General features: G+C 41.2%; 1 protein-coding gene across 1 annotated transcript in view; it reads left to right on the top strand.

Annotated features, from left to right (window-relative positions):
- PLD1 (phospholipase D1) overlaps nt 1-26,335 on the top strand; it is a 157,820-nt gene that overhangs the window by 127,095 nt on the left and 4,390 nt on the right. The window contains exons 21-24 of the mRNA XM_075861616.1: nt 4,708-4,821; nt 6,170-6,219; nt 14,946-15,080; nt 26,000-26,153. Coding sequence (XP_075717731.1) covers nt 4,708-4,821; nt 6,170-6,219; nt 14,946-15,080; nt 26,000-26,153 — 453 coding nt within the window. The remainder of the gene's footprint in view (nt 1-4,707; nt 4,822-6,169; nt 6,220-14,945; nt 15,081-25,999; nt 26,154-26,335) is intronic.

The following is a 26,335-nucleotide window of genomic DNA, read 5'->3' as shown; positions in this document are numbered from 1 at the left end:
TTTTTTTTTCCCCTTGATCAAAGCATCTTTGCTGAGAGTATAAGGTTTTTTTTCTAGTCCGTTTAGTTAAGAAGAAATTGTATTCACGTTGTTTGTCAGAGAAGGCAGAAAAGGATAATGTTTCTCTAGTTTTAAGATACTCCTCCGCCAGGGCAAAGTCAAGAGCAATACGGTGAATGGTCTGCCCATGTCAATGTGAGGAAATGGCTTGTATCACAACGCCTCTCGTGTACGCCTTCAAAGTATCCCATACCAAGCCATATTCTCTTGAATTAGCATTTACAGACCAGAAGCTAGGTAATTCAAAGCAGCCATAATCTCTTTACAGGAAAGCCGTAGAGGACTCAATCTCCAAATTAGGATTCCCTAGAGTGGGAAGCAGGGGTGAATGATCTGAAATACCTCTAGGGAGGTACTAGATATCTGCCACAAAGACTAGGGAGGCCGTATTCCCAAATGCTAGATCTATTCTGGAAAATGATCTGTAGGCTGGCAAATGGCATAAATAGGCCTGGGATATAGGGTGGCGCATGCGCCAGACCTCTGTCAGATAATACGTGTCAGCACATGCACGTAGAGGAGAAGCAGTCCCCAGGGTCCCGCCCAACCTATCCATCTCCGGAGAGAGGAGTTTGAATTCTCCAAGTAATAAAAGGGGCGCGGGGCCTAGATTGGTCACCAACACCATCACATCATTTAGTAGCTGGACTTATGCCAGAGGAGGGTTGTAAAAAATTCACTACAATAGATGATGTAAGGTATACCTGGCATAATATAATAACAAATCTCCCCCTAGGATCAGATTTAACAGAAGTGACCACACATTGCAGAGATTTGTTGCTCAGTAAGGAAACCCCATAGGATTAGCTGGAAAAAGATGCATGATAACCATATTTAACCCAGGGCCTATGAATGGCCTTTAGTTTAGAACACATCAAGTGAGTCTCTTGAAGGAGTATCATATGAGGACTATAACTGGAGAGGAAATTGAATACGAGAGATCTCTTGAATTTATCATTGAGACCTCTCACATTCCAGGAGATGATCCTAAGGTGCTGTAACGTCTCCATCATAGCAGTAGTGGTAGTCGGACAAATACAAATAACATACGTAATTCAGGGGAATATGAAAGTGCGTTCTGTAAGGGGGGGACTATAAATTCCAGCAATTTGAGAGGTCAAGTCACCGATCCACAGACATTTATACATTACACTTAGATGACTGAAAATATATGGAAAACTAAAACAAAGAAATCCCACCTCACCCTACCCATCCCTCCAAACATAAGACAGGTTTCATTCCCAATTTCAGTAACGATCCTGCACAAGGTAAAGCGGAAAACAGGGAATAGAAAATACTGTTAAACTTTTAAATGTATGAGGGGGTAGACCCCTTCCCCTAATTATATCACAAATCTAGGAAGCCGAGAAAGTTGGCTCGGTGGACCATATGGTAAAAGATATGACTCAGATAGACTATAGGGCTAATGGCCCTTTTACACGGGCCAATTATCATGCAAACAGGGCAGTGATCAGCAGATGAATGAGCAAAAGCTCGATCATCTGCTGGTCGTATAGTTTAAAAAAAGTTAAATACCTTTGTCGGCAGCATATCTCCCTGTGTAAACAAAAAAACACAGGATTGGAGCAGCACTGTGGTTATTCGTCTAACTAGGCCGGTGCTGTGCTTCAAATAAGGGAGTGACCTCTCCTTGTATATTAAATGTCCAAATGAAGAGAAAGTGAAGCAGCACTCAGAAAAAATGGATTTATTTATCCAACATCCACTACAACGTTTCACCTTCTCTATGAAGGCATTTTCAAGCAACGTGTGTTAAAAATACATGAATATATATAGAGGGCAAAGCCCAAGCAATCAGTGCAACAAATCAATACATAGTTATACAATAATTTCACATTTTTGAATTTCAGTGATGTTAATACGAGACATCCTATGAGGTATTGATTCATATAGTAAATACAGCATCCACGTTGTACAAAAGTTAGTGTTAAAAGTTAATTGAGTATAAACAGTGTAATTATTAAAAACAAAAACAGCTGGCACTCATTAATCTAGAAAGAGGAATAGTTATAGTTGGACTCATGTGTTACAGATTTCCAGCCGTCGCCGTTCTAAACGTCAAACATCGCATGCCTCTAGCTAACTCACCCATTGGGTCAACTCCAACATGTGATCAGTGGTCACCAAGACAACAAGGCCAAAGAACGTAACACGAGTCGTCCATATCAATAGACTCAACCCCGTGTATACGTCACTTATCCACGGGTGTGGAAGCGCCATCTTAAAGAAGGGAATACCAGTATAACAATAAGTTTTTTTAAATGAACTAAATCCATTTAGTAAGAGAAATAATTGTGTATAAGGACTAAATAGCCCAACTTTCAATATTTTGTATACTCTCACATATAAGGGCATAAACGGTCCGTGCACCGATACGGCGAAAAACGTCACTCAATCTATTAGAATTAGATACAGATTTAAAGGGCCTTTCGTCCCTAGGTACTGGTTGTGTCCACCATTATCCATAAGGGAACACTCCGCTCCAAGCATCCATTGTGTCATCAAGTGGATATTTCCTCCACCGGAAGACTTATAATAGATACTATATTCAGGGATCAAATTTGGCTTTAGGAGACATCTCCGTAATGTATATATTTTAGTAAAAAAAATAGTCTGTACCATAACTCAAGTAAGTGTAGACGTCACCGATCCCTATTTTGAATGTAGACCAAATTGAATGTTTCAATATAAACCGATCCACCACAGTTGTAGATAATTAATTTCAAGATCAAAACCCCCATTAGTATTTGGCATTGTTCTATTGTGAGTCAAAATGACCACCGTAACTTGAATTATAGTAAGAGTCATTTTTATTTCTATTCATAAAGCGAACCTCATTTTGCATAAAGATACGTTAGAGACACGATTATCTAAATAAGATTATCAACAGCAACATGAGAGTCCAGACTTCCCAGTTCCAGATCATGTGTATCCAGTCACAATGGTATAATGGCAATCTAAAAAGAGAAAAGGAAAAATGTCACAATACAGACACCTATAAAGATATTTATAAGGCTAACACACATAATATTCCATCAACCAATTCTCAACAATATTTACAGGATTCAGGAGGAAAATCCTAGATATGAGGAAAAATTACATAAGGCTGTCACACGAAGTAAAAAATGGTTACATACTAGAGAGAGGGTAAGAGTTTAACTCCATTGGTACTACCTATTAGACGTTAAAGAGAACCTTTCACCTCCCCAAACGTGCAGCTGAGTGCAGCATGTTATAGGAAAGGCTTCACAAACCCTGTCTCACGTAAAATTATTTTTCTAACTTCCTCCGTTATTTACATATCGGTGCCGTTATATTTGGCTCCCGATATGTAAATAAGCCCCTGAACAGTCAATGGGGCGTTTCTAACTAAGGCAAGGGGGCGTGGTGTCTTCGCTCTGACACTGTCCAATAAGCTGTGGACAGTGTCAGGGCGGCTTGCGTTGTGTTCCCTCCCTCGAGAACACACACAGACTTGGTGTTTGTGCTGCAGATAGCGTGCGCGCGCCCTTACGCATGCGTGCGCGGCCGTTAGCTCGCACATCGACGTCGCCACTCCCGCAGCCACGGAACAAGAAGAGACGAGGCGAAGCAGAGACGAGGAGAAGCAGACAAGGAGATCTACTTACATCCGTCAATGTGCGCGCAAACTGCTACGCGTGCACGTGCGCGCTCACGCTATCTGCATCACAACCACCAATTCCTCTTTTTTATTTTTTTATTTTATTTTTTTAATCATAAACTGCAATACAACCACAAAAATCAAGCAGATGGCAGAGTATCATCATTCAAATGCCTAATAATAAATCACAATATATCTGTTCTTCATTGGACACTTTAGTAACTAATGGTTAGAGTACCTGTCAGCTCTCCTGACGTGTGTTAGTAAATACTTGCATTTCCCATAAAATATCAGTTCTTGTGCATATTTTCTTAAAACTATGCACTGTGATGTTCCTCTGTTATTCTTCCTGTACATGTAAAAATAAATTGACAACTGGGTGTTTACCTTTCCCTTGTCAGTGTGGCATATTTGTACACACTTTGATATTATCCAATCAGTGCTGATGGTTTCTGACTTTAGGAACACACCCTATTGACAGGAGTAATGGTAACACCTAGTTTATTCATAAGTTTCCAGAAGTATTAACCGAAGAATGTCAAACGCAGAGTATTAAGATTTAAATTTCCAGAATTGTTGTTTTATGGGGAATGCAAGTATTTACTAACACAGACCTGTATGTAAAGCTTAAAGGTCCTCTTAAATTGACAGTGTATGATATATACAAGACGGTGTTGCCTTGATATTTCTCCTTATCTATGTCTAGAATAAGAACATTTAAAGGTTTATCCAATTTGCAGCTCACCTTGGAGTTATGTTGATCACTGGAACTCCTATTGGTCAACGGTTATCGCCAAGAGCTGTTTCAGTACGGTAAAAAAAAAACGTTCTAATAGGACTTTTGGAAAGTGGTGGTTCAACCCAGACAATATTCTACGTGACGCTAGTATATTTTTAATTTCTTGAGTAAAAAAACAAAACCAAAAGATTAAGCAATGTTTTTGTTATGTCGTACAAGTAAATAGTCACGAGATGCTAATATTGTAAAATGTTCTTTTATAAAGGGAAAACAAAAGGTACCGTGTGTATGTGATCACTCCGCTGCTCCCAGGGTTTGAAGGAGATATTTCAACTGGAGGGGGAAGTGCATTGCAGGCCGTCATGCACTACAACTACAGGTAACAATATCACTTATAGATTCAACAAGGCTGCGTTTGTAAAATTACAATGAACCACATGACAAAGTATTATCTGTTGTTCTGCAGTTCAGCTTATAGTCATCTTTACCTAGTGAGGCCCCATGCACACGACCGTAAAAAATCTCTGTAATACGGTCCGCAATTACGTACTCGTTCGGTTCTATTGGCCTCGGGCACCTTTCCGTATCGCTACGGCTAGGTGTCCATGCCGTAGAACTGTACCGCGAAAGATAGAACATGTTCTATCTTTTCGTTTTACGGGCCGTGCTCCCATACTTTGTATGGGAGCAGGGCTCAAAAATGCGGCCGCCCATGCCCGCAATCGCGGGTCGTGATTACGGGCACGGCCATGTGCATGAGGCTTGAGTCGGTGTACAAAAAGAGTTCAGCATAAGTGCATTGTAAATTTTGGAAAAATTTGATTTTAGAGCTATAAAAATGTGTACATTTGCTCCTGTAAGAATCCTTTCATAGTTAAATTGATGCTGTCAGTGTTTCTGTCCTAGTAGGATGATACGTTTGATAAGTGTAATGTCACTAACCGGGTGACCTAGAAAATGAACTTTCTCATGATGGCTACATCTAATGACTTTGTAATAGTCAATTCATTTTATAGATAGTTTCTCTTGTAGGATAATCCACATTATGGAAGTATAGCAATACAATATTCTGTTTTTTTGTACTTTACAACTATTTGTACTGGCCTCTCATTTATTGTGTTATAAATGCTGCACAAGCTGCAGGAACGGTCATGGAAAACATAACATGACGCAGTGGTAAGGAATACTGTAGCAGTTGTCCGTGGCCTACACCGCAAATTTGCACTCGCCTTGCCATATGATAGTAAAACTCCAGTTTGTTTAATATAGAATTGTTATATTTTTATATTTTCTCTACTCTTAGGACTCATTCAGATGAGCGTGATTTTCATCAGTGTGCTGTGCGTTGAAACATCGCACAGCACACGGACCCATTGGTTTCACACATCAGCTCGTGTCCGTTGCATGAAACTCACTGCATGTCAAATATTGGTGCGTCTTCACGCACATAGTCGCCTATTAAGGTCAATGAGTGCGTGAAAACCACGGACACACATCAGTGTGCTGTCTGTTTCACACATCAATTACATTGAGAACTTGCAAGTGCGTTAAAAACACGTCACACGCAAAGCACACTGATGCAAAACGTAGCGCACATGGACAGATTTACGCGCGTCTCTTACGCGTGTAAATCTGTCACGCTCATGTGAATGTAGCATTACTCGTATTCTGTGAGCTATTTTTCTGACTTTGTATTCTGTTTGTTTGTTTCTATTCAAAATGTTTAGAACAATTTGCAGAGGAGAACATTCCATCATTGAACAGTTAAAGGCAGAAAGTAAGTTGTATTCAAAATACAGATGCAGTATAATTAAGTTTATTAACCCCTTCATGCAATTTCACGTAACTGTACGTCTTGGGATGCGGTCTATTGCCGCATCCCCACGTACAGTTATGTGATCACTTTAAACTGCCGCCGCATCGGGATGTGCGGTGGGAGTTCTGTAAAGACTGCTGTCTGCGGCAGCTTGATGACCAGGGATGCCGGCTGAGAATCGATCACAGTAGTCCCCGGCTGAGGATCACTGTGATTGGTCCATCAGTCGACCAATCACTGTTTAGTATGACAGCTGGTGACTTCTTTTAGGGAAGCAATCAGAGACGGAGCGATAATAATTTGTTACAAAAAGTATCAGTGCCATACAATACCCAAATTTATCCCCTGGATCACCCTTTCCTGTACACAATACACCAGTACTGTGCCCTATACAGGCGTCCTGTGCCTCATCCAACGTTTCTCTGCCCAGTGTAAAAATTAAAAAAATCAACCCCGATATTGCCCCATCACCACCCCCCTGTGCTGTATAGCAGCGTTTTGTGCCTGATTGGCACTTATTCCAGCCTCCGGTGCCTCATCCAGCCTCCGGTGCCTCATCCAGCCTCCGGTGCCTCTTCTTCTTTTTTTTTTTTTTTTTTTTTTTTTTTTTTTTTTTAATTGTTCTTCACTGATGACCTTGTGAACTTGATGGTCTATGCAAAGCAATTTATTGCCCGCAATCCAAATTATTACGCCAGGCCCCAAAAATGGACCCCCACAAACTCCATGGAAATTCGCAAGTTCTGTGGCCTTTTATTGAGTTTGGGCATTACCAAAAAAACCACGATATGTTCTTTTTGGAACAGAGACATCCTTTATCATTCCCCTCTTTATTTTCTTGCCATGCCCAGGACCCATTTTGAAAATACATTAAAATTCTTTCACTATAACAATAACTGAGTGCCCACCCACAATTATGATAGACCCTATAAAATTAGGCCAGTAGTTGACCACTTTAACTCAAAATCTAGTCAGGTCTATACCCCCCAAAAATGCCTGGCAGTGGACAAATCCCTAGTCCACTTTAAAGGCAGATTACGCTTCCGCCAGTACCTGCCCAATAAAAGGACTAGGTATGGCGTGAAGCTATATAAGGCCTGCGAAAGTGTCCGTGTATACACTGTTCTTTTGTGTATATGAAGGAAAGGATTTTAAGATCGAGCCACCAGAGTAGACTGTCCCCCTGTCCTGGGAAGAAGTGGGGAGATAGTATGGGATTTGCTCCACCCCATACTGAACAACGGATGCCACTTGTATTTGGACAATTATCACAACATCGTCCCCCCTCCTGAAGTGCCTTGCCGCCAAGGGCACACTAGCATGTGGCACAATTCGGCAAAATCAAAAGGGTCTCCCTAAGTCCTTTATAGAACAGACACTGTGCCTTGGGGAAAGCAGGGCTGTTTGCTCTGAAAATTGAATGCTTGCCAAAAACAAAGACCAGCGTGATGTCTTTTGTTTTGACCACACTCCATGTTGATCAATCCACCCCAGTTCCAATCAGAGGAGCCACAGAGCAGACCATCAAGCCTGTGTGCATCCAGGACTATAACCAATTCATGTGGGGGAGTGGTTCTTTCAGACCAGGTACTGCAGCCCCACAGTGCCCTAAGAAAATCTAAAGTATGGTATAAAAAAATTGTCTGTGTACCTCTACCAAGTGGCACTCCATAAGGCCTTTATTCTCTACAGAATGGCCAGCAATAGGGAGACGTTTCTGGGATTTCAGGAGAAAATGTATATTAAAAAAAAAACCTGATTTTTCGAGACCAGGAAGGAGAGGGCAGCCGTGAAGGCAGCAGCACTTCTGGGATCTCCAGAATAATACATGGCCAGCATTTCCCTGGAGTACTCCCCCGCCACCCCCAGAAACAAAAAACAGAAAATGTATCGAGTTTGCTCTAGTAGATGGATTAGAAAGGACACCACTCACTACTGTATGACCTGTCCCTCTAAACCGGGCCTCTGCATCGGAGGTTGATATTCATTAACTATTTTTTAATCCTCCGTTGACCTCCCATCCATTCCATTAATTTCTTAAATACCCCATGTAAATGTATTTTCCAAATTAATTTGATATTCCAATAATGCCACCCCCGTCACCAAAGAAAAAAAATGAAAAAAACGAAAAATACCCATTATGCCCCTAGATAAATACTGTGCTTTGAAGTGTGTCATTTTATTAATTAAGGCATTTCTTGAATATCCTTTATATTCTGGATTCCATTCATTTCTTAAATACCCCCTGGACATTTATTTTCCAAATTAATTTGATATTCCAATAAAACCACCCCTGTCCCCAAAAGAAAAAAGACTAAAGATTCCCAATATACCCCTAGATGAATACAGTTCTTTGAAGGGTGTAATTTTATTAAATTAGGCATTTCTTGAACTTCCTTTATGTTCTGGAGCCTCTGCAAAAATAAGGTGTTGCCTAAAAATCATCCAAGTAAAAAGTAGGCCCTAAGAAAAATATATGGAGTATTATTCAGCACAATATGTATTTCTTAAGTGGCACAAGCAGGGCATAGGGGGCCCTGAAATGGCATAACGGGGGGAAATTTTCAATTTTCACTTTGCACCATCCACTGCACAATAAATTCTGGAAAAGACCAGTGGGTTTAAAATGCTCACTAAACCCCTTCAAGAATTCATTGAAGGGTGTAGTTTCCAAAATAGGGTCACTAGTTGGGACTTTCAACTGTATTGTGGCACTTCAGGGGTACTGCAAATGAGACCTGGTGCACAAAATCCATGTTCCAAAAACAATATGGTGGGCCTTCCCTTCTGTGCCCAGGCAGCAGATAATGGCCACATATGGGGTATTGCCCTTATCAGGAGAAATTTCATAACAAATTATGGGGTGCTTTTTCTTTTATTACCCCTTGTATAAATGAAAAATGTGAAGATAAAGCAACGTTTTATTGGAGAAAATGCAATTTTTCATTTTTATGGCCCAGTGTTTATCACTTCTATGAAACACATTTGGAGTCCAAATTCTCACTACACCCCTAAATAAATTCCTTAAGGGGTGTAGTTTCCAAAATGGGGTCACTTCTTGGGGGTATCCATTGTACAGGTACCTCAGGGGCTCTGCAAACGTGATATGATGCCCAAAGTCCATTCCAGCAAAATCTGTGCTCCAAAAGCTAAACGGCGCTCCTTCTCTTCTAAGCCCTGCCATGTGCTAAGACAGCAGATAAAGGCAACGTGGGGTATTTCTGTACCCAGGAGAACCTGCACATCAATTTGAGGGGAGTGCCTCCAATAACACAAGCTCGGCACAACATATTGAGCACTGAAATGACATCATTGTGAACAATTTGAAATTTTTCATCCTTTGTATCAAATTCTGGAAAACTCTTGTGGGGTCAAAATGATCACACCCCTAGATAAATTCCTTAAGTGGTGCAGTTTCTGAAATGGGGTCACCTATTGGGTGTTTCTACTATATGGATACCTCAGGAACTCTGCAAACACAACATGGCACCCGAAAAATATTCCAGCAAAATCTGTGTTTAAAAGCCAAATGGTGCTCTTTTTCTTCTGAGCCCTGCCGTATGCCCATACAGCAGTTTACAATTACATATACTTATTCCGGAGAAATTGCATAACAAATTGTGTGCTGCTTTTTCTTTTATTACCCCTTGTATAAATGAAAAATGTGAGAATAAATCAACGGTTTATTGGAAAAAATTAAATTTTTAATTTTCACGGCCCAGTGTTTATAACTTCTGACACCATTTGAAGTCCAAATGCTCACTACACACCTAAATAAATTCCTTAAGGGGTGTAGTTTCCAAAATGGGGTCACTACTTGGGGGTTTCCATTGTACTGGTACTTGAGGGGCTCTGCAAATGCAACATGGTGCCTAAAAAGCATCCTAATACAAATCAAAGCCCTGTAAAAAATAGTGTAGTACTGTGTTAGCCAGAGACGATATGAAATGTTAAATACTTTTGTGTCAAAAAAGACAAAAGTATAATAGGTATGATACCTTTATTGGCTAACCATAAAAGTTCTATATGCAAGCTTTCAGAGCGCAGAGGCTCCTTCTTCAGGCAGTTTACAAATGAATGACTTAGAAAAAAGCACAACATTTAGATGTTACACAAAGACAATTAGTACATGAAGTGACATATCATTAAGATAAGCCGGGGCAATAAAACTGGGGTTATAGGGGTGATGACTTAGGAGTTAAGGCATCTGGAGTCAGTCTGATGGGGGACGTGACGTGTGTCCATGTAGTGGCTCATAAATCCTGGTGTTAGATTGAGGCTTGTGTCAATGACTGGAATTTTATCATCATCTTGAATTCCCAAATTTTTCTTTCTCTGTTGTTTTTAAAATGACCCTTCAGAATGAGTACCTTTAAATCTGCCAAACTGTGATCAGGTCCAGAGAAATGTTTTCCCACGGGTGTATCCACCTCCTGTTTTATTGTATGTCTGTGAAGATTCATCCTGGTTTCTAGTTTTTGTATGGTTTCCCCAATGTAGATTCCTTTATTGATGCACCTTGTACACGGGATCATGTACACTACATTGGAGGATGTACAGGAGAACGTGCCAGTGATTTTATAGTCCTGCTGCGTGTTTGGTATGTGGATGGTGTTTGATGACAAGATGTTGGTACAGGTCTTGCATTTTCTACTGTTGCAAGTAAAAGTGCCAGTCTCTGATGGTGATGAGAGGGAACTTCTGACCAGGAGATTCCTTAGGTTTGGTGGCTGTTTGTAGGCAAGGAGTGGTAAATCTGGGAAGGTTTCCTTCAGTTTATTGTCTTTGTTAAATATAGGTTGGAGATCAGCAGCAATTTTCCTCAAGATGTTTATTTGGGGGTTGTATATGACCACTAGGGGCACCCTGCTGTTAAAACCAGCTGATAAAGGAGGCGCTGTAGTGATTCTGAATACATCCGATTATATCCAGGAGGCACATAGACAACTCTCAGACAGAAAATACTACACCCTGCTTAATGAAGACCCCACCAAACAATACACAGTAGAACTTGTCCATATCATCAATAATTTCAACGCTGTATCAAACATTTTAATGGACCTTATACCGGACAATCCCAGAATGGGAACATTCTACATGTTACCTAAAATACATAAAGAAGGCAATCCAGGGAGACCAATCATTTCAGGTGTTGGGACTTTAACTGAGAATATTTCTGGCTGGGTGGAAAATCTTCTAAAGCCCTTGGTGAGGTGCACACCCAGTTATGTCCAGGACACCACAGACGTCCTCTGCAAACTCTCAGCCCTAGGTCCACTACCAGAGGGAACAATATTGGCAACTATGGATGTGGAATCTTTATATTCTAACATCCCCCACGAGGATGGCATAGCCGCATGCCAACACTTTCTTCAAAAGAACAATCTAGCGACAGAGCCAGCCCTACAACTCATCAGGATCGTACTCCATCACAATTATTTTTTATTTGACAAAGACATATATCTGCAATGTATGGGAAGCGCTATGGGTAGCAAAATGTCACCACAATATGCTAACCTGTTTATGGCCAAACTAGAGGAAGAGTTTTTATCAACCTGCGCAACTAAACCTCTAGCATATTTCCGGTACATTGATGACCTGCTGATAATCTGGACAGGCGCAGAACATGAACTGCTTTCTTTCCATAAAAACTTCCACAAGTTCCATCCTACCATCAAACTCACTCAACTACTCTACATCTCAAATAAATTTTCTGGACATGACCATATACATGAGAGACAATACCATACAAACCACAATCTACCATAAACCTACAGGCCGTCCAGCATATCTGAGATGGAACAGCTTCCATCCGAGACACACAAAGAAATCCATCATCTACAGCCAGGCTCTGCGATACATACGGATCTGTTCAGACAGTGAAGACACAAAACAACACCTGCTATCACTGAGAAATACATTCTTACAACAGGGATACCATCCAAGGATTATAGATGATCAGATCTACAGAGCAACAGGAATTCCAAGGAGCAATCTTCTGGAGTACAAAAAGAAGGAAGACAACAGCAGGGTGCCCCTAGTGGTCATATACAACCCACAAATGAACATCTTGAGGAAAATTGCTGCTGATCTCCAACCTATATTCAACAAAGACAATAAACTGAAGGAAATATTCCCAGATTTACCACTCCTTGCCTACAAACAGCCACCAAACCTAAGGAATCTCCTGGTCAGAAGTTCCCTCTCCTCACCATCAGAGACTGGCACTTTTACTTGCAACAGTAGAAAATGCAAGACCTGTACCAACATCTGGTCATCAAACACCATCCACATACCAAACACGCAGCAGGACTATAAAATCACTGGCACGTTCTCCTGTACATCCTCCAATGTAGTGTACATGATCCCGTGTACAAGGTGCATCAATAAAGGAATCTACATTGGGGAAACCATACAAAAACTAGAAACCAGGATGAATCTTCACAGACATACAATAAAACAGGAGGTCTATACACCCGGGGAAAACACTTCTCTGGACCTGATCACAGTTTGGCAGATTTAAAGGTCCTAATTCTGAAGGGTCATTTTAAAAACAACAGAGAAAGAAAAATTTGGGAATTCAAGATGATGATAAAATTCCAGTCATTGACACAAGGCCTCAATCTAACGCCTGGATTTATGAGCCACTACATGGACACACGTCACGTCCCCCATCAGACTGACTCCAGATGCCTTAACTCCTATAGTCACCCCTATAACCCCAGTTTTATTGCCGGCTTATCTTAATGATGTATCACCTCATGTACTAATTGTCTTTGTGTGACATCAAAATGTTGTGCTTTTTTCTAAGTCATTCATTTGTAAACTGCCTGAAGAAGGGGCCTCTGTGCTCTGAAAGCTCGCATATAGAACTTTTATGGTTAGCCAATAAAGGTATCATACCTATTATTATACTTTTGTCTTTTTTGACACAAAAGTATTTAACATTTCATATAAATCAAAGCCCTAAAATGCATAAGGTGTTCCTTTATTTTAGAGGACTGTGTTTGAGTCGAGTGGCGCACTAGGGCCACATATGGGGTATTTCTACAAACTGCAGAATTAGGGTAATGAATATTGAGGTTTGTTTTGCTGTTAACCCTTTCAGTATTACAGAAATTGATTAAAATGGAAAATCTGTCAAATAAATTAGGTTTTAAAATTCCACCTCCATTTTGTTTCAATACCTGTTGAACGCCTAAAGGGTTAACAAAGTTTGTAAATGCAGTTTTGCATTTTATGAGGGGTATTATTTCTAAAATGAAGTCATTTATGGGAGTTTCTATTATATGGGCAACCCAAAGTTACTTCAGAACTGAATTGGTCCCTAAGGCTATGTTCACACAGAGTTTTTTTGCAGGCGGAATTTCTGCCTCAAACTTCCAAACTGAATTTTGAGGCAGATTTTCCTCTCCCTGCACGCCGATTTTCGCTGCGTTTTTCGCCCGCGGGCATAAAACGCAGCGAAATACGCTTTCTTTCTTTAACATTGAAGTCAATGGGAGGTCAGAGGCGGAAACGCCCGAAGATAGGGCATGTTGCTTATTTCTCCCGCGAGGCGGTTTTACCGCTCCCGGGAGAAAACCGCCTCCCATTGAAATCAACGGGGGGCATTTTCAGGCCGTTTTTGACAAGTCGGTGTGAACATAGCCTAAAGTAGGTTTTGGAAATTTTCTTGAAAATAGAAAACGTAATTTTAGCAGCAATTTTTATAACGGCCTAAAAAAATAAAAGTATGTTAAAAAAAAATGATGCCAACCTAAAGTAGACATTTGATTTTCACAGTGTGGCAAAGATGGGTTTGTCAGTTCGCACAATTTTCCCTGATATTGCAAATTGTTACCAGTGGTTTTCCATAGGACTGCAGCTAAACGTTTTTATTTTAATGGGTTAATGTTTTAAAAAACCTGTGACCTGTTAAAAATGTTTCTGTGCAGTCCAGGCGCAAGGACCCTCCATAATGAAAGGGTAGACAGACTTGGGAAAGTGCTGTGCTGGCGCAATCGGACTCTACCCTCTCCTGGGGGTGGTGGGGTTAGCCGAGTACCAGCTATAGATTTTCCGTGAGACTGTACAATGCTCTCCATTGGGAAAAAGAAAAAGACAATTGTAAGAGAACGGGCACATTGTTACAGAGTCCTTCGGTTCACTTGTTTTAGCGATCAGTACAAAAGGTACCCAGACCCCAGTGAACATAATTTCTGACATGTCAGCAGATTTTTTTAAATGACCGTTATCCTTGAACTCTGCAAGTTGTGATAAAAGCAGTAAATGATAAATTCACATATGCTTCATGTGTAATTCTTTTTATTAGCTGTGTTGTCTCCACACATACAAGGTTACTGTGTATTCCAGATAAGGTACGTTAATCTATAGAAAGCAATCCAACCGTATACGTCGTCCTGTTCACATATAAGATGAAAAGCAAATATCCAGTTATCATGGGTTACAACATGTTGTACCATGACCGCAGTTTCCAGAACTGTCCCCGTTTATAATGACCATTTAGTAATATCTTACCCTATTCTCTCATGTGATACAATTTGATATTTATAAAGCAATAGCATGTTCCGCTTCTGCCTGACTGCAGGGGGCGCACTTGTTCTGTTATGCTAAACTGCGCAGAACTCTGTTGTACCATTAGGTCAGTGAAAGAAATTGTAACTAACAAATGTTTTTATTTTCAGTTGGGGATAAGTGGCTGAACTACATATCCTTCTGTGGTCTTCGAACACATGCAGAACTGGAAGAAAACCTCGTTACTGAACTGATTTATGTTCATAGCAAACTGCTAATTGCTGATGATAACACCGTCATTATTGGTAAGAGCATGCACAGATTTTTATCGAAGCACTTTTTATATAACTTGCTGTCAATGCAGTTGTGTTAGGAAATCTGAACACTTCAAAATAACCTGCTTACCTAAATTAAAGAAGAACTCCCATGAAAATTTTTATTTGTGCCCGTTTGTAATGGACATCTTGTGCATGTAAATTATGTTGATTTTCTCACCAAGTGTCTATATTTAAATCCATGGGCTCAGTTCGCCTACCCCGTTCAGTCACGTGACCTGTCCAGTTTCTCTATGGAAGTCTGAGAATCACATTCTTAATCTCATAGACTTGGGCTTTATTCACACGAGCGTGTTTGGTCCGTGATATATGGACCGCATGTAAGCCGCATTTCCAAGACCAAAACACCGTTCAGGGAGCCGTACATAACTATGACGCTAGGTGTCCCTGCCTCCCCGCGGGAATACTGTCCCATACTGAGTGTGTCCATACGGGACAATATTCCCGTCAGGAGCCAGTAACACCTAGCGTCATACATAACTATGATGCTAGGAGCCCGGCTACCTGAACTGTGTTTCGGTCTGGGAAATCCGGTCGACATGCGGTCCGTATATCACAGACCGAACACGGTCATGTGGATAAGGCCCCATTCACGCGACCGTAAAAAATCGGTGTAATTGCGGACCATAATACGGCCCGCAATTACGGACCCATAATTACGTACCCATTCAGTTCTTTTGGCCGCGGACACCTTTGCTTATCGCTATGGATATGTGTCCGTGTTGTAGAACTGTGTTAGGGAATTATGGAGCATGTCCTATTGTTCGTATCCCATACTTTGGCCGTGTGCATGAGGTCTAGGTCTTAGAGATTGGGAATGTTAGTTATGACAAGGATACTGCTAAATCTTTGTAATGTAATCTTCTGTTAGAGGTATGCTTTTTTTTTCTTTTTTTATATGTGCATACAGCTGCATTCAATGAACTGTATGCATGTAGCCAATCCATTGGCAGTGCTGTGTCTCATGCATGTGATTGTATACAGATTAATGCTGTGGATGACACCGATCACGTCATCCCAGCATCCATTAGCCCCAGGGTAACTAGCGTTCAAAAAAGCAAAATAAATAAATCCATAATAATATGTATAAATAAATATTTAAAAAAATGAAAAATAAATGAAAATCCTTATTCCCCCACCCCCTGTATCATCTGGAGCACCCGCTATAACATGGATGCACGTTACATGGGGGTCATGCACCATATAATTATGCGTCCATAAAATACTAAATGTTACCCCAAATTAACACAAATAATTAACCGTCCCCATAGGTCGCAATAAATATTCTCCAGATTAGTAAAAAATATACACACACGTCCCTCCCTTACCTCAGGCTTTTTGTATTGCAAGGGGTCAAGTCCATGCTGGAGGTCTCTCATACACTCCCAGTATCCTTCTTTATGAGCAGTTTTCAATAGACCTCAGTGGTTGGGGGCTGCGGCAACTTGTTGCTATTAGACATTTCTGGCAGGACTGGGAGCTCAGGACCCCCGGCACCTAGATTACACGTCTTCCTCAAACAAGGCTGCTCCTCGTCTACTCCTTCTTTGTGCTGCCGATGACCTATCCTGCTGCTGCGGGTCTAGAGCTACATGAAGTGCTTCTGGTAATAATTCAGTACACGGGAAAGATGCCTGTGTCTAATAAAAATAATCGCCAACAACTTGCCTACCTTTGCCCTTTCACAGCGACCAAAAATCCCCCTCAAAATAAATAGTCATATATAGTGCCGCCCTTAATGGAGCTGAACCTAAAGCACATAATCAGGTCTCTCGCCAAATGCTGATGCCGCTTCCTCCTCCTGACTCTACTCTGCCCCCTCAGCTATCTGGGCATAGCTGGAAGTGGAACCAGGTGTACCAAGAGACAAGTATCCACAGTGAGATTGTCAGTCTATCAACTGGAGGCTGCTGCAGAGAAAAAACAATGCAGTGGGCAGCGTGGTGCTCACAAGCAGTGACTTTTGCAGCCTGTGAGTAAGAAGCTTTTTCATTGGCTGGAGCTTCCAAGGATCGTGCAATCCTCCGCTACCCCTCCTTAGTTCAGCATTCAGTCTCAGGCGTTGAAATACGCACGAGGCTGACTTGCAATTGTAAAAACACATTTACAGGAGTCAATGACTCCTGTAGAGGCGTTATCGCGACCTCTGAGGTCACTATTTTCTGCCTCTCCTGACCTTCTCTATCTGATTTTTTTTTAACTACCTAAAATAGACTATTTTGTACACTTTAATACAATCTAATGGTGGAGGACAAGCTAGAATTAATTTGGGAACCTTTATCGAGTGTTATTGCAACGGTGTATGTCGGGCAAAGTGCACATATTTGGTATCGCTTTACACGGTAGAGGGCTGCACAAACCCTGGGGCAATTTCACAACTCTTGCTGTGACACGGTCTGTATCTGATTGGACAGTGTCACAGCCATAGTAACACGCCCCCTTGCCATTACACGACCCATTGACCGTTCAGGGGGTTGTTTAAATATCGGGCGCCAAATATAACGGCACCGATATCTAAATAACGGAGGAGGGTAGGAAAAAAATTTAACGTGCCCCAGCGTTTGTGCAGCCCTTCCGATACATGCTGCACGTGTATGGGGAGATGAAAGGTTCTCTTTAAGGGGGAAAAAGAAATTTGCATTTGTCTTATTTTCGCCCATATTCTCCTGTATAAAACGAACAAAATTAAATGTTACTGGGTTTTAGTACCCTACATGTGCCGCAAAAAAATGAAAAAAATAAAAATGTAATCAAAGTAGAAAACAAAAAAAAAATACTGTCATTCCAAAAACTAACATTTTGTTGTGCGCATTCAGGCATCAGAAGGCCTTGTTTCTGAAAGGGTTAATGTAGTTGATCCTGGAACACAAGTTTTGATGTGCAAAAGTAAACCCGTTGCTGCTACTACTGAAAAAAAGAAAAATGCATAAATTTAGTGTGTCAAAAGTAAATGTCTAAGAACCACATGGAATGTTTCTAGAAACTCTCTATCCATACATGTAACTGTTTGTACAGTGGATTATGGTGGATGGGGAGTTTTTGCGGTTTACTGCTTGCTGCATTTTGCATGAAATCGAAAATGCTTCACGAGTGGGCTAGCTATCAAAATGTAGCCCATCTGTCTTGAATCAAAGTCAAGTTTAGCAATTAAACTTGACAAACCTGTTATCTGTTCCTTGAAGAACAGATAGTGCTTTTGAAATTAGAATTTTTTGGCATTGTCTGCACATCAGAATCACGTTTCCTAAAAAATATTCAGAATTATGTAGATATTCAGAAAAGAGTCCATAGAATATACAGATTATAATGTCTACGGGCCTGGATTAATAATAAATAAAAAACTTAATATATAAAAAAAGATCTTTAGAAATGTATACCATTAGAGCAAAATAATAAAAATTAAAAAACCCTCCCCTCCTCCAAAAAGTACCTACCTGTCTGAACCCAAATTTTGCACAAAATTAAATATCCTGCATGTGCATCAGGTGCTCAAGCATGCAAACACCACATTTCTGTCATGCAGAATGTACGTTACCCTAAAGCTATATAATAATTACCCCAACCACAATTTTTTTTCTTGTTCTACCTATCTGCTTTTTGCAGCTTTGCTAAAATTGTTTGTACCTGATGAATTTTCATCCATGTACAGATGCTGCCTCTAAAGTTAAACAGGCTCTGTCACCAGATTATAAGTGCCCTATCTCCTACATAATCTGATCGGCGCTGTAATGTAGATAACAGTGGTTTTTATTTTGAAAAACTATCATTTTTGAGCAAGTTATGAACAATTTTAGATTTATGCTAATTAGTTTCTTAATAGACAACTGGGCGTGTTTTTACTTTTACCAACTGGGCATTGTACAGAGGAGTAAATTACACTGACCAATCAGTGACCAATCAGCGTCCTACACTCATTGTGATAGTGCAGTGAAAGAAGCTGGGCTGGAACACTAACAATGGGCTGGAACAATGAGAAGTGTATGACGCTGATTGGTCACTGATTGGTCAGCGTCATACACTTCTCTTCACAACGCCCAGTTGGTAAAAGTAAAAACACGCCCAGTTGTCTATTAAGAAACTAATTAGCATAAATTTGCCTTAATTTAGTTTGGCCTTTCCCAGCCTAATAATGCCAGCCTGCGGCCGCCCCATCACTATAGATGGTTGGGTACTGGATCATACCTGGCTCTTAACGGTACCCCTGGTGGCAGTGGGTACCGGTGTAATAATGGGGTGTTAGTGTTAGCCTCTGCATCGGCTAATACTAAGACCATGCTTTAAATGGATGCTGTCAAGTCAGTTAGCCAGCGGCCATTACTAAGGAGGTAGTAATAAAGTTTAAAAAAAAATACAGACATAGAAAAAATATTTTATTGAAATTAAAAAAAACACACAACACTCATTAGCCGTTTTATTGATGATAAAAAAAAAGCCATCAACGAAGTAGTCCTCGAATCCAACATAGTCCAATGAATGAACCTGTATAGAAAACACAACACGCACACAAAAAAACCCATTAGTAACACATGTGGTAGGCTTAGATACAGGGCCCATCCGACAGGATCACACGTGGGCCCTGTATCTAAGATTACCATGTGGCCATGGTAAGAAGCCTAGATACAGGGCCCCAGTAGACAGTAATATTATACAGTATAAGATTACTGTCTGCTGGGTGCCCTGTATCTAAGCCTACCGTGTTGTTGGCTTAGATACAGGGCCCCTGCCTATAGGTTCACATAATGTGTGATCCTGTTTCATGGACCCTGTATCTAAGGCTACCACATGGTAGGCTTAAAGGGATTGTCCAGTCCCTAGACAATGATGGCCTCTGGATAGGCCATCAATAGATGATGGGTCAGGGTCCGAATCCTGAGACCCCCACCAATCAGCTGTTTTGAAGGAGGTGCAGTTCTCGTACGAGCGCTGCTTCCCCTTCATTTCCCTCACTTGCTCACACTGTGAATTTACGATTTACAGTGTGAGCAAGTGACTGAAATGAAGGGGAAGTAGCGCTGGTACCTGCGCTGCAGCCCCTTCAAAACAGCTGATTGGCGGGGGTCCAGGGAGTCGGACCCTGACCTATCCGCTTTAGCAGACCGTAATATTAAACTTACCCTCCGCTTCGGCCACAGTGGAAGTCCTGACTTCATCCAGCGTCGGATGTTGTGTGTAGCGCTCAGCTTTGTGATGTCATGCGCTGCGCACAGCGTTGTGATGTCAGGACCTCCGCTGCGCTCCGGAACGAGGGGGGTAAGTACTGTCAGTTACTCTAGTAATAGGGGTCCTTGTAGTTTATTACATAGGCCCCAGTTACTATAGCAACTTTTTATAGATGTGGCTTCAGGGCCCGGTCGCATTTACGACCGCTGCGACCCCTATAGTTACGCCACTGATCATACCCCACTACCGCCTTCCATTTCTCCATAGTGCAGTTCTGATTCTCGCATGCCCATTGTAGGTGCTTTTGGTGACGGACACCGGTCATCATGGGCACTCTGATCGATCTGCGGCTTGTAGCCCCAAAATACATCAAGCTGCGATGCACTGTGTTCTGGCACTTTTCTTTTTATAGCCAGCAGGTACTTTTTCAGCAATTTGTACTACAGTACATCAGTGCACCTTAGACGCCCGTGACCCTGACGCTGGATCAGATTTTGGCAGGTACTAACTACTGCGTTCTGGGAATACCCCACAAGGTGCTCTGTCCCAGTAGTCATTTGGCCGTCACAATTTGGCCCTTGTCAAAATCGCTCAGATCCTTACGCAAAGTTATTTTTCCTGCTTCCAACACATCAACTGCAAGAACTGACTGTTCACTTGCTGCCTAATATATCCCACCCCTTGACAGTCGCCAATGTGACCAGTAATATTACTCACTTCACCTGTCAGTGGGTTTAGGGATATGGCTGATCAGTGTATGCTGATTCTATAAGATATAAAATTATAATCTTTGGCGGTGTCAGGCTTTTTCTGATAAAAATATATTTTTTATTTCTAAAGGTGCTTATTCAGCTGTGTGAAAAAGAAACAATATTGGCCTAATTCTCATGCATTGAAGTAGAATGTGGGTCAGGTGCTGTGGCTGTCAGTGCTGATACTGCTATTATTGGATGAGAGATTGCTGTAGTTCTCGGTTAAAGCTAAAATGTTAAATAGTATATAACATAGCGTCTACCACATACGTCCGTAAGGGGCAGTTCCAGGTTAGTTATCGAGCTCTTCTTTTGGGAAAGTTTTGCCGAAACTGAAGAGCATGAAACATTATGCCATACGTATGTTTTTTGTTTGTTTGTATTTTTACTGCTGTCAGTCCCTTTTGGTCATGGTGCCCTGGGGACTGGTAAGGATTGTCCTTGTAGTGCACATCACCAGCACCAGTATGCTTAGTGGTCCATTTTCATTCAAAAACATAATCACCCAAATGCCCAGTATTCGCACTGCAGTAAAATTAAGCTCTGTGATCGTGGACCCATTCTATATAATTTTGAAGTTAGGTTACATATGAAGTGCTCACATGCACAAAATGCTTTTGCAAAGTTACTCAGCATTATGAGAAAATTATACCAATATGTAAATGTAATATACAGTGTATGGAATGATATGTTTATGTAATAAATTATACATCTAATAGTAAACCCCATGAAGGCTATACACTTTTCACAGCTCTCTGGGTGGGGGGGGGGATAGTTTTTATTGTGCTATGAAATCTCCCAAATCACAGTTCTCTTGCGGACGGCTGCAGGTTTTACTGTACTCCAGGATTTCACTATATTTTGCTGCATTCATTGTACCCTCACACCTTCACAAATCCTTCCGAGGCCAACTACAGTGAAGCATACCCACCTCGTGATGCTGCCGCCACTTGCTTTAGGGTAGGCATAGTGCAGCCAAACAAAGCATTTATTAGCTGACTCAAATTTGGTCTCCCTTCTCTTTAGCAAGGGTATGTTTTTTGTTTTTTTTATAGACTCCATCTGAGTCACAGAACCTTGTATTTTTCTCAGGAGTCTGAATTTCTTATTGATAGACTTTTGATGGACATTTTCCCCTGACTGGTCATTTTTAATAACCTAGACTCATGCTTGTTCGGAGAGTTTGAGTGTTTTGTGTTCTTCATGGTGTTGTTTAGCCAGGAAACGGTCCCCTCCGTAGTCAGAGATATATATATATTGATAAAAGAAAGTTACTTTCTTCCAGAAAAAGCGACACACCTGTCCATGGGTTATGTCTGGTATTGCACCTCCCGCTATTAGGCTGGGTTCACACAACCTATTTTCATGCGTAAACGAGGCGTATTATGCCTCGATTTACGCCTGAAAATACGGCTACAATACGTCGGCAAACATCTGCCCATTCATTTGAATGGGTTTGCCGACGTACTGTGCTGACGACCAGTAATTTACGCGTCGTCATTTGACAGCTGTCAAACGACGACGCGTAAAATGACTGCCTCGTCAAAGAAGTGCAGGACACTTCTTTGAAACGTAATTTGAGCCATTTTTCATTGATGTCAATGAAGAGCAGCTCAAGATTACGGGCGTCAAAGACGCCTCGCAAAATGCGAGGAGGAGCTTTTGCGTCTGAAACGACGCAGCTGTTTTCTCCTGAAAACAGTCTGTCTTTTCAGACGTAAAAGCCAGTTCTCGTGTGCACATACCCTTAAAGTGAATGGAGCTGAGCTCCAATACCCCATACAACAGGTGGGCAGATGTTTTTGGAAGGAAGCATTAATATTTATTTATTTTTATATATATTTTTAGTCCTGTACAACTCTTTTAAACCCTTGACTGCACGCATGGGTGATCTTCGTTTGGTAGTTGTTTAAGTGATGATTTCAATAATAATAACAGGGGCGGATATTTACACATTTTATCGTTTTTGTTTTTAATAATTACAAAAAGCAGATTAATAAAAGTGCCACAGTATAAGTATCCTAGCATTGCCTTAGGAGACGTACTCCATATTTGTGAGACACTCCTTTTCTCTCTCAGAATGGGTTTTGCAAGGTGTGGTTGAAGTGCTCGCTTATTTCTCCTCCATGCTATAGCCAGAAGGTCACGTTCTTGGCTTATGAATGGAATATTCCTTCAGGGTAGAAACGCACACGGCGTAAACATTGTGGATTTTCCGCAACGGATTAATTGCGGAAAATCTGCAGAGTATTACAGTAGCAGCAGTGTGGGTGAGATTTCAACAAATCTCGTCCCCACACTGCGGAAAATTGCCACTGAAAAAAATGACATAAATTGACCTGCGGTGCTGTTTCTTTAAAAGCAGCATGTCTATCAATGGGGTGCTTAAACCCGCAACAAAGTCGTGTGTTGCGATATTGGCGGCGTAATCACAGCAATGTAATTTAGTTATACTTACCCAGAGTTCCCTGCTTCTCCAGTGTGGCCTCCCTGGATGACGTAGCAGGCCATGTGACCGCTGCAGCCAATTAGGCTGCAGCGGTCACATGGCCTGCAACGTCATCCAGTGAGGTCGGAGGGGTTAAGTATGTGCAATAATTTATGCAGCAGAATTTATGCCTGAAAAAACGCACCACAGTGTGGTGTGGAATGTCTGACGGCATTCCCTACGGTGTTCAGGACGGATACGCTGCGCAGCTTGACACTGTATCCGCCATGAGTGTTCCTACCCTCAAGATCATATTGTTAAAACACCTTCACCTTTGCGTTATATTTTGCACTAGAATTTCAGACCTGAACACCCAGATTGGCAATGGAAAATATTGATTGGATGTGGCACTGATTAGCTTTTCTATGAAATAATTTTATGGCTAAAAAAAAATTCCCAAAACATTCCCAATACTGGAACCCTCTATTATAATGTAGACTGACATTTAGGGACGTGTGTCCTGCTTCTGTTCTCAACATTAACTGATCATATTAAGAAATATATTATTGAAATGCATCAAGTAGCCACTAAAATCTAAATTATATTAGCATGTGATCCAACCATTGCAGAACTGAGCATATGGCCGCAATTTGTGTTAGCTCTGCCTTTTATAACCGCAGTTCACACATGGGATTATAGAAAACAGATGTATATTCTACCTACGATCTTTTTTTTATTACTTCATATCAGTATCTGCATAGAACTAATTCTTCCATTCTGTTTATTTGGATTGGGCAGCGTGCAGTATGGCCTATAAAGCTTCTGTTTACAACTAACTCACAAATCGGCGGACCAACAGCCGCCGTCTAATGAACGCCATTAAATGAGTAACTGGCAAAATCAATGATTAGAGGAGAACGAACTGTAAAAATGAATAATACCCCATAAGAACTGCATCTACTGCCGCTTCCTAAGATGACTCTAGCTGAATATTTCTGACTTTCCTGAAGAAATGTTATAGGAGGAAAATAGTGGAGATTTTAAAATGAAACCGCAGAAAGCTTTTTTTTTTGTCATAAAAACTGTTTAATGAGCCGGTCGAGTACTTCACATGGGTCTATGGACCTTGAAATCTTAGGCAGAGCTAAAAATCTTTCCTTGCTGCTTCTCTTTGGTTGCAAGTGGTTTGTTTTTTTGCCCCTTAATAGTTTCCCAGAGCACTTACCATAGAGAAGGAGCTTTTTTCTTTGCTTTTTTGTTAAGGTTTTTGTTCAGGTTTTTGTTCTTCTAGGAAAGAATACATCCGCATACAAGAAGCTTTATTCTACAAGAGAAAAGTGGGGAGGTTAATAGGGTTTGCCACTCCTTTATCCGATCATCATCTCTGAAGCTACATGTAATGACAGGGTAGGGAGACATACAGGTGAGCCCTAATCTACCCGCCACTCAGTCCCTGCCTACTTGCACAGCCCGTCCTAGGCGACGGCGTACAACTGGGGGACGGTCCCTATGCTCAATATATGCACGACAGACAAAACAAGACGGTACACAGAAGCAAGGGAAGTAGGGCAGTTGCCCACGGCAACACCGTGAGCAACAGAGTGATAAACGAGTCGAGTCAAACCAGGAGTGTACGTGGTAACAAATGCAGAGCAGGAGAATAGTCAGTCAAGCCAGGGTCAATATAAAGCAGAGGTCAATGGTAACAGCAGAGCCAGGAAACGGGAGAATCACAGGCAAAGGACAAGCAGCAAATGAAGGTATAAGTAGACCAAGGGCGGGAGCTAGCTCCGTCTGGCCAGGCTGCGATAGGCTCTCTCACTCCTCAGCCTACCAGCCTGAGTGGTAGCAGATCGAGTCACCCTAGCAGACCTAGGAACAGATGCAGGCTGATTAACCACGGGCGTTGACACAGAAGCTGTGTCAGGCAAATCCTTTATACAACCAATAATAAATCTGACAATATCACTATATTCAAAAAGTTCTGTTCTCCAGTGATGTCGGCCTATGACGCTGTTCAGTTCATAATTGCACCACTTTCAGCTAGGGATTAGTATTTGCCAGTACTGTATAATTTATAAAATTCGGCATTACTTCTATATTGTTTATTAAATCTTCGTTTTTCTTTCGCTATAGTTATACTAGTGGACAGAAAATGCACTAAAGGGAATCCTGGCTAACGTTTTGAAAGAGGTCTAGAGCTGAATTATCTTGAGAATAGCTACTTTACATTTACCTATAAATACACAATGGACAGTTATTTGTAACACAACCAGCAGGAAATACATGTAACTGTCATTCGAGAAAAATAAAAAAAAAACCTTTTCAAAAACATTTAGTGCTTACATTGGTTCTGGAGACCTGCTGAGGTTTATAAAGTCCCATTATCATGATAGACCGATGATGTTGCTATGTTGTAGAAGTGATGGTGTGTGTTGGGTCAGAACAGTTTGTTATATAGAGACTGACACACTGTTCCCAGAATGGCATTTTTACGCGATTACTGCTCTGCTAATAAGACCGTTCATCATTTTCCTTCATCCTTTCAGGTTCAGCTAATATTAATGACCGCAGCATGATGGGGAAGCGTGACAGTGAGATGGCTGTAATTATACAAGACACAGAGACTGTTCCCTCGGTCATGGATGGGGAGGCTTATAATGCTGGGAAATTTGCCCTATCACTACGAATGCATTGCTTCAGGTAGATCAAGTCTAAGACAAAAATATGAACACTCTATAAACCTAACTTGCCCTGACACATTCACAGTTTAACTCCGACATTTATGTTATAAGATTTATATTGACTGAATATTGTCATCTGAAACAAGGTCTTGAAATCCAAAATCCTCACTAGACGTAACCACTTACATGTGCTGCAGTAAA

Source organism: Rhinoderma darwinii, chromosome 4, assembly GCF_050947455.1.
Source record: "Rhinoderma darwinii isolate aRhiDar2 chromosome 4, aRhiDar2.hap1, whole genome shotgun sequence".
NCBI classification, from domain to species: domain Eukaryota; kingdom Metazoa; phylum Chordata; class Amphibia; order Anura; family Rhinodermatidae; genus Rhinoderma; species Rhinoderma darwinii.
Note: the sequence above shows the minus strand (reverse complement) of the source record. Positions and strands in the feature narration are given on the sequence as shown.